Below are 12,687 nucleotides of genomic sequence, written 5' to 3'. Positions count from 1 at the left end.
TCTTGGAGAATGGTTAGTCTTCAACTGGGCCACGGACAGGGGCCACGGTGCTTATATTCTCTTTGCTTAGAGGCAGCTGCTGTCTCTATATCATCCTAGGGAGGGGCTGGTCACTATATTGTTGGTTGACGTCTTCTTCACAGTTCTCTCTGCTCTACCATTCCTGAAAGTCATGCCAGCACTTGACTTTAATGCTGGCTGTCCCCCCCCCCCCCCCCTCCCCCTCCCCAAACGATGTACCATCACGTATAAGGAGCTTGACAAAGGCTGGTGAGGCAGAAGTGTGGATGCAGCACTGGACCGGAAGCTGTGGCTGCAGGGGATGTTAGGCTTCCAGTCATACCTCGCCATCCGGGCTGTGCTCTGGCTGAAACATCCCCCAGAAATGACCAGAAGGGTACACATCCACCTACTGAGGCCCATAGCCAGATGTAGAATGCACCGGCTGCTGCGATATGGGTGGTTGGTTGTTCTGGCAGGTGTGCAGCATTGGCCAGTAGTTGCTGCATCATATTGAGTAAAGGTGCAATTTGTTGACTCTGAAACTGAAACATCTGCATTAGCTGTGTTGCATCTAACGCTTGCAGCTGTGGCATCTAATCAGGGGGGTGGGATAGGTGGGTTTCTCATATCAGAAGATACAAAGGCAATAAACAGACAAGGCAAGCAAGAAAAATAAGTACAAAAGCAAAGAAAATTTTCGCTACACACACACACACACACACACACACACACACACACACCCTGATTAGCAAAAACACTATAAGAGACTGTTAAAGCAAGTAAACACCTCTGCAAAGAAAAGATAAGAGAAAATTATGGTGCCAGCAAAACACAAAAGTCCACAAAAAAGGAAAACAGAGAAACAGGGGTGGCTGTCGCTATGTAATCCATTGACTTCCTTGACGCAGATGTTGTGTCCTGCCGACTTGTCAAATGTGGGTTGCCTAGGAAACCTGCTTTCTCTCTTCACTAGTCAACAATAAAAAAAATCATATTAATGAATTTACAGTAAGATAAATGACAATGTGTCCTTTCTTGCCACGAGCGTAACTCTGTGTTTGTCGGGACGGGCAGTTTTGAGAATTTACTATGGTGTGTCGCAAGCAGTGGGCAACAGACAGTGTAAGAAAATCTCTTCAGTATACACAATTCCTACTACAAGTGAAACAATACAGTTCCTAAGTCACTGCTGTAGAGCTCATAGAATGACTCATCTTCAACTGGGCCGCAGCTAGGTGGTGCGGCACTTACGTTCTCTTTGCCTAGAGGCCGCTGCTGTATTGGTGTCATCCTAGAGAGGGGTCAGTCAGCGTACTATTGGGTAACATCTTCTTCACAGCCCTGTCTGCTCTACTGTCCCTGACCATTGTGCCGGCACTTGACTTTTACGCCAGTACACCATCATGCATGAGCACCCCTGTGAGAGGTCTTCTGCTGTACAACCCCCATCATGAAGTCTGTTGCTTACAATTTGGGTACTTACGGTAACCCTTGTGGGTTCTCAAACTTATGGCGCAGAGTGGTCGATGTCTTTATAGGGTCCTGAGCTGCTGTGGTTTTGTGTGGACGGCCTTCTCTGTGTCGATCCACTATTAAACATGTTTCTTGGAACTTTTTCCACAATCTGGAGGCAACACATTGATTAATGTGAACAATATTCACAGTGTCAACTTGTCCCATCAATGTGATGATTTTGATATGGTCTGCCATGAAGAGACTGTTCTGAGGCATTGTGCTGCACTACTAGGCACATGGACAACTGTACATTCACAACAACTTAGCTCTTGTGTACTGTGTTTGTGTACAAGATGTGATTTCATGGCCCCTGACAAAGCACAATGGCAATGATAAACAATTTCACATTATGTACACAACCACCTTTATACATAAACATGAAAGAAATGTCCATGGTGACTATTGGTGGGAAATTTGGAAATATACTTAACTTATTTGATTATGATTGTAATCAAAGACTTTGGCAAGGTCACAGAATATACTGACAGAATACTTGTTCTTTTTTAGCTTATATTCCATTTTGTAGATGAGTGTTACTGCGGCATATTAAAAAAATCTGCTAGGAAATCTGCCCATAATCATTGTTTAATGATAGTGGTAGCTTAAGGGAAATCCTGTCAAACCAGCAGAAATTTTTATTATTGTGATAGAAATTTTCTTAGTGAAAATCTTGTTTGTGACATTTACGTATTACTTTGTTTCCTCTCTCAGGCATTGGTGTGAGCAAAGTGACAATCTGGATCGTTACACATGGACTGCACATGATGGAAGAAATTTTGGAATCCAGGAAATTGATGATGGTCCATTCAGGATAACAACATCTTTTGTTAAGAGGCTTGGTGGCAGCCATGGTGGTGAGTGGACTGCAAGGATCAGTGTTACCACACAGGCAAGAACAATTTTCAATTTCTTCCAACTTCTGTACACAAATAAATGCCATGTGGCTTCCAGGTTGGTGCAAGTGTTGTTATTAGTGAACATATAAACACCAAAATAAGTGTTCCATGACACAGAAGAATAGACCTAACAGGTATCTGCAAAGGATTTTATGGAGATGAGATTCCCAGTAGATAAGCTGTATCAAATTGAGTGTGAAACCTGAGCTTTTGATGACAGTCATTGTCAGAGGTAAATGTGACAGTTGGAATTGTGATGATGTCTCAAATATATAGGCAGACGGTGGGAAACTCCAGGAATGTGGCAGAAGGGGCTGATAATTTAAATATCTGTGGAAAGAGAACCACTGCTCAGAATATCAAATCTGAACAGCAAATTATTTAATGCAGTGAAAAAATGAAAAATTGACAAATAGATGGCACTTTATGTGTCAGAATATGCTCACCGACAGATGCACAGCATACGGCTGTTCCTTAGTTTGCGTTCAAGACACCCAACATGACTGTCACCATGAAGGATCATGCACTGCTGGTAGAGCTCTTTTATAAGAATGGTAATTGTATGCCAGCAGCTTTGTAGAAGTTCTGGACACTCAAGGGTATAAAAAAATGCATTGTTATGATGTCTTCCAAGGGACTGGAGAAAACAATTACAGAAGGGCAATGTGGCAGAGGGAGGAAAGCAGTTGATCTGACGTCTGTCAAAGATGTGGCCACAGTGTTGCAGGAGTGGTTGAGCAGTGGTGTGCAAACATGAAGTGCACACGGAATTTCCCAAATGTTGGATATGCCGGCAAGCACAGTGCATAAAATCCTACAAAACATCCTGCATTGGGGTCTGTACAAAATCACCCATTTCAGGATTTGCTTCCTCCTAGTAAAACAGACATTCTGTGGGGAATTTCTCACTCATATTGAAGTGGACAAGGAATGGCCATGGAACATTCTGTGAACAGGCAAAGTCATTCTCCAAGGATATGTCAATACACAGAATTGCAGAATATGGGCAACAGAAAATGTGCACACACATCAACCTGTACCACTTCATTCTGCAAAAGTGACTGTATGGTGAGGGTTGATTGCACCATTTATGATACGACCATGTTTTTTTTTTGAGAAGATGAGTCCTGTGGGTCTTGTTACCTATACGGTCACTGGTAAATGTTATCAGAGTCTTCTGTACACCCACGTCATTCCAACCCTTCAACAGCATGGATGTCTGGGTAGGATCAGTTTTATGCAAGATGGCTCTTCTGCACATTGCACAGCCAATGAAGCGGGTGCTGCAGAGGCATTTCGTAAATACTAGAATTATCAACCATCATTTCGCTACAGCCTGGCAGTCCAGATTCCTCATCTTAATCTGTGTGACTTCTGGCTGTGAGGTTACATGAAAGACATTGTGGTCAGTGCTTCGATTACAAACATGCTGAATTGAAGGCATGCATTGCGCAGCACTTTGCGAATGTGACCTCAATGAGACACTCCGATCTGTTGTGGAACATGCTGTTTCTCAGTTTCAACCTGTGCCAGAAAACAGTGGACAGCATGTCTTGCTCCAGTCTCCCAACAATTAGAAACCGATGTCATTTTGCCTTTTATGCAGTTTTTGACCTCGGGACAATTAAAAACCAATTTTAGCCACAGAGTGTGGTATGTCCTTACTGCGGTGGATGGGCTTGCCTAACTAACAGAACAACAGTCGACTGCTGAACTTGTGCAGTCAAGCACTTTGAATGGTACATATGGTGTGATGTGCAGCTCAAACCATAGACATCGTATTGCATTTCATCTTTGATTTGTAGCCAACCAACCCCATTTCTGTTAAGATGCTTACAGCGCCATGTATTTGTAATTTTTAAAAAAATTATATTTTGTTCTATGATGTTTTCCCCTGCATCGATAATAAGGTGTCAAATTTGATATAATTGTGAGCAGTGGTTCTGCATCTACAGCATTTTGAAACTGGGACTTTAATAATTAACATGCTGTATGTAAACTCTGCCAACTGACTCACAGCTTCCTCAAACTTTGAAACAAACACTGGCAACAATGTCCGTCATTGAAGGCTCAGGTTTCACATCTGATTTGATATTTCTTGGCTACTGATAAAGTCTTTATCCACAGAAAGGTATTCCTTGATGTTATGCTGTGGGTATGCAGTGATCTCATAGTTTTATTATAGAAAGCCTCTCATTTTCTATTAGCTTTTTGTTTTAAGCAAGAGAAAACTCAAGGGCTTGCTAATTATGAACTGCAGGAATGACTCATGACTGAATTCTTACATAAAATACATAATGCAATTCACCAGTGGAGGTCAGCTGCGTGACACTGCTTTTGTGATTTATGTTTACTTACCATTAATGCCTATTACTACTACTGCTAATAGTACTACTGTTAACAATGTTATCAAACATGTAAGCACCATTTTGTATTCTGTGGTATGGCTGACCTGGCAGCTTCTTGCCTCTGAAGGGCTCCTTGCACTTCCAAACTCTGCAGTACTTTGTTAGATCAGCCATGTATGTATATTTGTGAGTTAGCATCCTACACAGTCAGTGCCCTCTTAAGTTCCTAGTGTTCACACAATTTTGAGAAATTTTGCCATGGCCACCAGAGAGTGAACCATGATTTGTTGATGTGCTTGCGTAATGTATTATTTCTGCTCACTGTTTACTGCTTTTGTAGTATACTATTAATTTTCATTTTCTGAGTCATTGACTTTTAGGACCTATGGTCAAAATTTGACTACTGAGATAGCAGTTGTTATGAAGTGTGGAGGGACTGGTTGTTACAGTGCACCAAATGTTTGACAATATTCCAGGATTCTTGACAGTTCGAAATTCCAGATGATAATAATAATAATAATAATAATAATAATAAAATCACCCCCCCCCCCCCCCACCATTTTATTCCTCAGTAAAAAGGCAATAAGCTCAACACTAAGACATTATTTTGTAGTACAGCTGCATTTAGTGCATTACTTACTATATTTTATTTTCATGTGAGCTTACAGGACAAGGTCTGTATCAAACCAGGATTGAGATGTACTTGAGGAAATTGAGTTACTTGCTAATTTCCCAATCTTCCTTCATGGTATTGTTGAAATGTGCAGTCTCTCTAGCAGTTTCTTCTTTTCACCAATTTATTTGTGATATTCTTTTCAATAATGTCTCTATTCCTTGAGTGGCATATATTGTATAAGAATTTCTTTTTCCTTCACCAGGTCTACACCCAAGGTATTGTTAACAATACTAGAAATAAGAATAATCTTCACAAGGATTTAAAGTCACTTAGTCTTGTACAAAAAGGTGTGCATTATTCAGGAACACACATTTTCAATAACTTGCCAGCAGCCATAAAAAGCTTAACAACCAATGAAATTCAGTTTAAGAGAAGCCTAAAGGATTTATTGGTGGCCAACTCCTTCTACTCCATTGATGAATTTCTGAGGAAAACCAACTGATTTGTATATAAGTACAACATAACTTCTGCACAATTTCAGTGCAGTAATGTGTTCACTGAATATTTGTGTGTGTGTGTGTGTGTGTGTGTGTGTGTGTGTGTGTGTGTGTGTGTGTAAGTATAATCTAACTTCTGCACCATTTCAGTGCAGTAATGTGTTCATTGTAAATAAGTATTACAGTAGTTGTATTACATGTTTCTTACCTTATAAATAAATATAAAACTTTTTTATTTTAAATTCAGTGCAATAGTATTTGTAAAATGACTCTTAGTGTTCATTAAAAAATGACGATCATTCCACTTGGGACCTGTGGAATGGTACATTAGCTTATTTGTTTTAGTTTAAATATTTGTCATGTATTGTTGTTTTTCTGACATGTTCCACATCCTGGAGGACCTCCTCACTACGGATCAATTGGAATGAAAGTAAATCTAATCTAATCTAATCTAATCTATGTAGGGTGGCCCTACAGGGTCTGGAAAACCACGGGCAAATCCCAGACATTAATACCAATAAAAGCAGTGCTTTGCAGTTAGGTCTCACTGTATATTTAAATCTTCGTGTTTCTGTTTAAATGGTCTGTTAAGCATTCATTGGTTTCTTTGGTAAAGTGAATCCTCTGCTAGATTGAAAAAAATGCTATTTTTGTCAAGAAATGTGCCCAGATGCAATAGTTTGGCACATGACACAAATACATGTTGTACTCAGTCTTGAATTTTTGTTCTGTTGTTTTAAGCAGTTTTCCTTTCCTTTGTTGTTGTCTTGAGTATTCCTTCCATTTTTAACAAACAGTTTTAATAAACTGATTCTCAAACAAGGATGACAATAAATTATAAAAAAAACATGAAATATTGTGTTCATTTGTGAAGTTTGTTTTTACAAGTATTTTCTCATGAGAGTCTATTGACCTCCTCCTCAGTAGGTCAGTGGTGGGGTCCCACTTCAAGACCTCCCCTAAATAACTGATTTTTTTGGGGGGTAAATAGTTTAGCCAACGTATTTTTACTTTAAGACCCCGAGGGATTGGTTTACTTTCTTTCCTGTTGGTACCAGTTTCTGTGACTGCAGTTGGGGGGGGGGGGGGGGGTTGCAGACTCCTGGTCATTCAAATTCCAACACCAGGAAGGATATCAAATAATGAAATTTTACATATTGTACATATACAGGACGGTAAAAAGAATACATGATTAAATATATGTGTGGTGTCTGTTCTTTCGGATATGTCCACCAGCCATAATGCCATAATGATTTAAAACACAAAGGAATTACAGACATTGACTGCAAGTGAGTATTGATTGAAATCAATGAGCAAAGTTGAAAATTGGTGCTGGACCAGGATTCAAACTCAGGTCTCCTGCATACTAGGCAGATACTCAGACCACTAAGCCATCTGGAGTAGGTACAAATAATGTCATCTATGATCTGTATAGAAGGAAAGGGGAAAGATCAAACAGCAGATTTCTCATTCATAAATTGCATTTGAATGTTGGTTGATACACCTCGTGCAAGAAGTGTGTGTGTGTGTGTGTGTGTGTGTGTGTGTGTGTGTGTGAGTGTGAGTCAAGAACAGACATAATTTTGATACAGCAGCCATTATCCCCAATTAGGGGATTCCTATTTGGCATCATGACATTCTTGAGACCATACCAGGCATTTATGCTGTGGTGTCACCGCCAGACACCACACTTGCTAGGTGGTAGCTTTAAATCGGCCGCGGTCCATTTAGTACATGTCGGACCCGCGTGTCGCCACTGTGTGATCGCAGACCGAGCGCCACCACAAGGCAGGTCTCGAGATACGGACTAGCACTCGCCCCAGTTGTACGGACGACATTGCTAGCGACTACACTGACGAAGCATCTCTCATTTGCCGAGAGACAGTTAGAATAGCCTTCAGCTAAGTCCATGGCTACGACCTAGCAAGGCGCCTCATTTGCCGAGAGACAGTTAGAATAGCCTTCAGCTAAGTCCATGGCTACGACCTAGCAAGGCGCCATTAACCATTTTAAGATAGAGTCTCACTTGTATCATCAAGGAATGCTGTATTCAAATGAAGAATTAAAAGTTAAGTATTATAGCAGCTACGTACTTTTCTTGCTACCATTCATTACGTATCCTGTTTCAGACCTCTCTTTAGCCAATGTGAGATTACGCGTGCCTTTCGGCTACTTCAGTGTGGCGTAGCTGTCTTGTTACGCCACAACATATGCTTCAAGGAATACATATGAACCTCCTTTTATATGTGTGTTTTCTTCTGCCGCCACTTGATGAGTAGATCTTTTTCCCCATCTGATTAATGTGCAAGGGGCACTACATTAGTGGTATGTGAATAAATTGAGAATTTGGGTCTGATGGGAGGCGTGCAGGGGTAGGCCGTGCAGTTGTAATGCTCACTGTGTCCAGATGGCTTAGTGTTTGGAGCATCTACATAGTAAGCAGGAGACCCAGGCTAAAATCCTGGTCTGGTACAAATATTCAACTTTCCTCATTGATTTTAATCAATGCTTGCTTGCAGCCAATGTCTTGTAATTCCTTCGTGTCACACGTGATTAAATTATAGGTGATTTGGGGTCGAATACAGCTTAGCATTGAGGCAAACTGAGCTTGGATGACAGATATGGACATGTCATTTCATACTGCTTCAACTCTAGGGCTGCGTTCACCGGTCATACTGTTTGGTGAAGTGTGGTGTGTCAGTCTCTCAGCAACTCATTACAAGATGTTTCTAGTTGGACAGCTCTGGAGAATCAGCTGGCCAGGGCAACAGTCAAAGAGCCTTTGCATTGTGTAGGCCAGAGAAGCACGGTCTTGCATTATTTTGTTTATGGATAATGTCGTGGAGAGGGTGTAGGTTCTGGCCGTAACATGTCAGAAATGTAACATCTGCTGTACAAATCAGTGGCTATAGGAACTAGAGGCAATCGAGTTGTGTATCCATTGGCACTTCATAACATCACGTCAGATACTGGGACCGTATGATGATGAAAAGTTCAGTCTGGCAACATTTGTTCTCCTTGGACCCCCCACTCAAGTATATATCCAATGTGATGTTGTACCCAGAACTGGGCTTGGCTGAAAAAGATGGCATGGTGCACAGGGCATAGTCTTTGGTACTCCCGACATTGTTACATTATCTTTGTGGATACTTGTTTTGCTGCAAACAGGGCAGTTTCCTAACTCAAAGTTTGTGACATGCCTACATGATCTTACAAGAGCAAATGAACAATATGTCTATCCTCTTGGGTGCCAGTCACAGGGGGCAACTGAGATCCTGCAGAATTCTTCTGGACCCATCATTTCCATATTTACATGACAGTTATGGCATCCTGATGAAAGTGAGTAGCAATATCGCAGAACAATAAACCATAGTTTTGATAAGCCACTATTCTTCTGCTTTTGAATTCCAACAAGTGCTGGTAGATGTCTGTACTCGATACATGAGGTATAACAACCAACATTCAAATGCAATTCCTGAATGACAAACCTGCTGTTTGATCTTTCCTTTTATACAGACCATAGATAACGTTACTCATATCTACTTCGTTCAGTTACACTGATATGCTAATCATTTGCATATTCAAGTGTATAGAAATAAGAAATGTTTGTACACCACTGGCTGTAGTGTAAGTGTTGGTGCTCAAAACTAATGTTTTTTTACTTTTATGTTTGAAAATTGAGTGAGTATATGGGAAAAAAAAATATTTTTTGTGGTATGAAGAAAAATTCTTTACTCTCTTTTTTTTCTTTTTTTCAGGACGTGACTATGAAGCAACAGTATATTTCTCTTCTTTTGTATACTGCAACGGAGGAAAAGACTAAGGGTTTCATCAAACCCAAAAAGTTTTCGGATAGTCAAATAACAGGTGTAACAGGAAAGACAGATGGGTTAGGTAGTTTCTCCTTGAAGATTGTTAATAATTCAGGAATAATAGAAAATGAATCATTCTTGAGTACAACAGCTCCTGGCCTGCATCTGCTAAAAGAAACTTTGCTAAGCAATTTTCGTGTTGTTAGTGAAAAATATAAAAATAAAAAGTGGATAGTTCTTCCAGGTGAACACAGACTTAATGGACCTGATGGGAATGAGCTACCAACAAATTTTATTGTGACACAAATTACTGGAAAAGCTCCTTTTGAAATAGATATTATATTTGAGTCAAATAGTGCCTTCGAAAGAACAGAATCACTGAAAGGAGCAGTTTATACTAAGGAATTACAAATATGGAGGGATGCCTTCAGTCACAGATTTGAAAACACATTCCACCTGGAGGAAAAAGGATTTGGTACAGATGAACAAGAATTTGCAAAGGCAGCTTTTAGTAATATGGTTGGTGGAATTGGATACTTTTATGGTGCATCCCGCGTAGAGTCACCTTACACAAGAGGACCTGTTCCATACTGGAAAGCTCCTTTGTACACTGCAGTACCGTCTAGAAGCTTTTTCCCAAGAGGATTTTTATGGGATGAAGGTTTTCATGGTTTGCTCATTGCATCGTGGGATCTAGATATTGAGTTGGATATTATATGTCACTGGTTTGATTTAATGAATGTTGAAGGCTGGATACCCCGGGAGCAAATATTAGGCCAAGAGGCTCTGAGCAAAGTACCTGAGGAATTTGTTATCCAGAGAAATTCTAATGCCAACCCACCTACATTTTTTATTACTTTACAGTTTATACTACAAAATTTTGCATACCAGCTTACTGAGGAAGATGGGCGACTGGAAGCACTGGAACGTCTTTATCCACGACTGCAAGTGTGGTTTGAATGGTTTAATACTACACAAGTAGGTGATATGCCTGGCTCGTACCGGTGGAGAGGTAGAGATTCAACTACAAACAGAGAAATAAATCCCAAAACACTGACATCTGGCTTGGATGATTATCCAAGGGCATCACATCCCAATGTAGATGAACGTCATATAGACTTGCGGTGCTGGATTGCTGCTGCATCCTCTACTCTAGCTGAAATAGCAAAATTGTTGAATGTGAACAATGCAAAGTACATGAATACAGTTTCATATTTATCTGAAGAGACTCTTCTAGATGAACTACATTGGTCAAAACACTCATCTTCATTTGCAGATTTTGGGTTGCACACTGACAAGGTAGTTCTGAAGCGACCACCTCCTCAACCAGGAAGGCAACCAGGACAGCCTTATCAGTCACAACAAGAACGAGAGAAAATTCGTGTTGTTCTGAAAGATCCAGAACTGCAATTTGTTGATTCACATTTTGGTTATGTTAGCTTATTTCCCTTCTTACTACAATTAATGAAACCAGATTCTCCAAAACTTGGTAAGGTATTAGATGATATAAAACGTCCAGAGCTGCTTTGGACTAAATATGGGTTAAGATCATTAGCTAAAACTTCTCCTTTATACATGAAATACAATACAGAACATGACCCACCTTACTGGCGAGGTCCCATATGGATTAATATGAACTACCTTGCTGTTAGAGCACTACATTATTACAGTGAAATCAATGGACCTTATATGGAGAAATCAAGAGAAATATATAATGAACTTCGACAAAATTTGATAAAAAATATTTTCAAGGAGTATAAACGCACTGGTTATCTTTGGGAACAGTATAATGATGAAACAGGAGAAGGGCAGAGATCAAGACCTTTTACAGGGTGGTCATCATTAGTAGTTTTAATGATGGCAGAATTATTCTGAAATAAAACATCACTGCATAAACAGATTTTTTAAAATCAAGTAATCCTTTTGAACATGATTACATTTTAAAGAAAAATACCACATTTGCTGCACTGGAAACAATATATTTTCAGAGGTACTTCCATTAAAACGTGTCTTTCTAATGTTGTTGCTGTTGATATTGTGATCTCAATATATTTTGTTGGTACTTTGGTAAAGATTAATTCTTAATATATGCCTTTTTACTGAGAGTGAAGTAACTATGCTATCAGTAAGCATTCCTTCTATTTTAAGAAGGGTTAACTTGATATTCTAAAGTAGTCCCATAAGAGTGTAACAATTTTAACTGTGACTTCTGTCAACAAAATCATGTACATTCTGTACATGATTCATTTTACACAAGAAACTGAAAGGTGAGAACTTTCCTTGTTCATTATTGGTTGTGACTCTAAAATAAAATTTTATTTTTGATTCATTACATTGATTTATATTATGCTTTGTAAAGAAACTGACAGTAAGCAAATATCATTATTTATTATTACAATGTTTGTGTTTTCAGACACACATGCATGTTTGAAGAAACAGGCATTTGTGACAATCTGCAGTTGTAGTAATATTACAAAATTTTGTCACAAATATGAATATTTTCAACACCAGCTGAGTTAGGCATGGAATTCATACCTATTGGTGACACATGAAAATTTGTGCTGGACTGGGACTCAAACTTGCATTTCCTGCTTATCATGAGTGTTCACCTTAACCATCTTGCCTATCTGTGCACACATCCAAGACTGATCCAAACCTCCATATGTCACATTGTATACACGCCTGTTGCTTGCAGCTTACCTGGGGTCCCGCAACAGGCTTAATGAGACAGATTTGTTCAACATTAGTTATTCTTGTTTTGCCCATACAGGCTGTGATATGTATTAGTACACTGTGTGTTCCTTCACACACGCATGTGCATCATCTCCAAACACGCAGCACAGAAAACCTCAAAAAAAGTCATTATTTACAATGAGCACACAATGTAGGTGAACATGGGGAAATGAGTAAGGAGTTCTTAAGATTAAACATGTGGGAACATTAGCATCGCTGACCAGAGAAAATGACTCCTGATATTGTCTCATACGGTTGACAGGAGCA

The 12,687-nt window shown here is 39.6% G+C and overlaps 1 protein-coding gene across 4 annotated transcripts in view; it reads left to right on the top strand.

Annotated features, from left to right (window-relative positions):
• The window catches only part of LOC126414100 (mannosyl-oligosaccharide glucosidase), a 413,842-nt gene extending 401,823 nt beyond the window's left edge, over positions 1-12,019 (top strand). For all 4 annotated transcript variants that reach the window (XM_050083320.1, XM_050083321.1, XM_050083317.1 and 1 more), the window contains 2 exons: positions 2,230-2,407; positions 9,634-12,019. In XM_050083320.1, the coding sequence (XP_049939277.1) occupies positions 2,230-2,407; positions 9,634-11,562 (2,107 nt within the window). In that variant the 3' untranslated portion in view covers positions 11,563-12,019. The remainder of the gene's footprint in view (positions 1-2,229; positions 2,408-9,633) is intronic.
• The last annotated feature ends 668 nt before the right edge of the window (positions 12,020-12,687 follow it).

This window comes from Schistocerca serialis, chromosome 1 (assembly GCF_023864345.2).
Source record: "Schistocerca serialis cubense isolate TAMUIC-IGC-003099 chromosome 1, iqSchSeri2.2, whole genome shotgun sequence".
Taxonomy (NCBI): domain Eukaryota; kingdom Metazoa; phylum Arthropoda; class Insecta; order Orthoptera; family Acrididae; genus Schistocerca; species Schistocerca serialis.
Note: the sequence above shows the minus strand (reverse complement) of the source record. Positions and strands in the feature narration are given on the sequence as shown.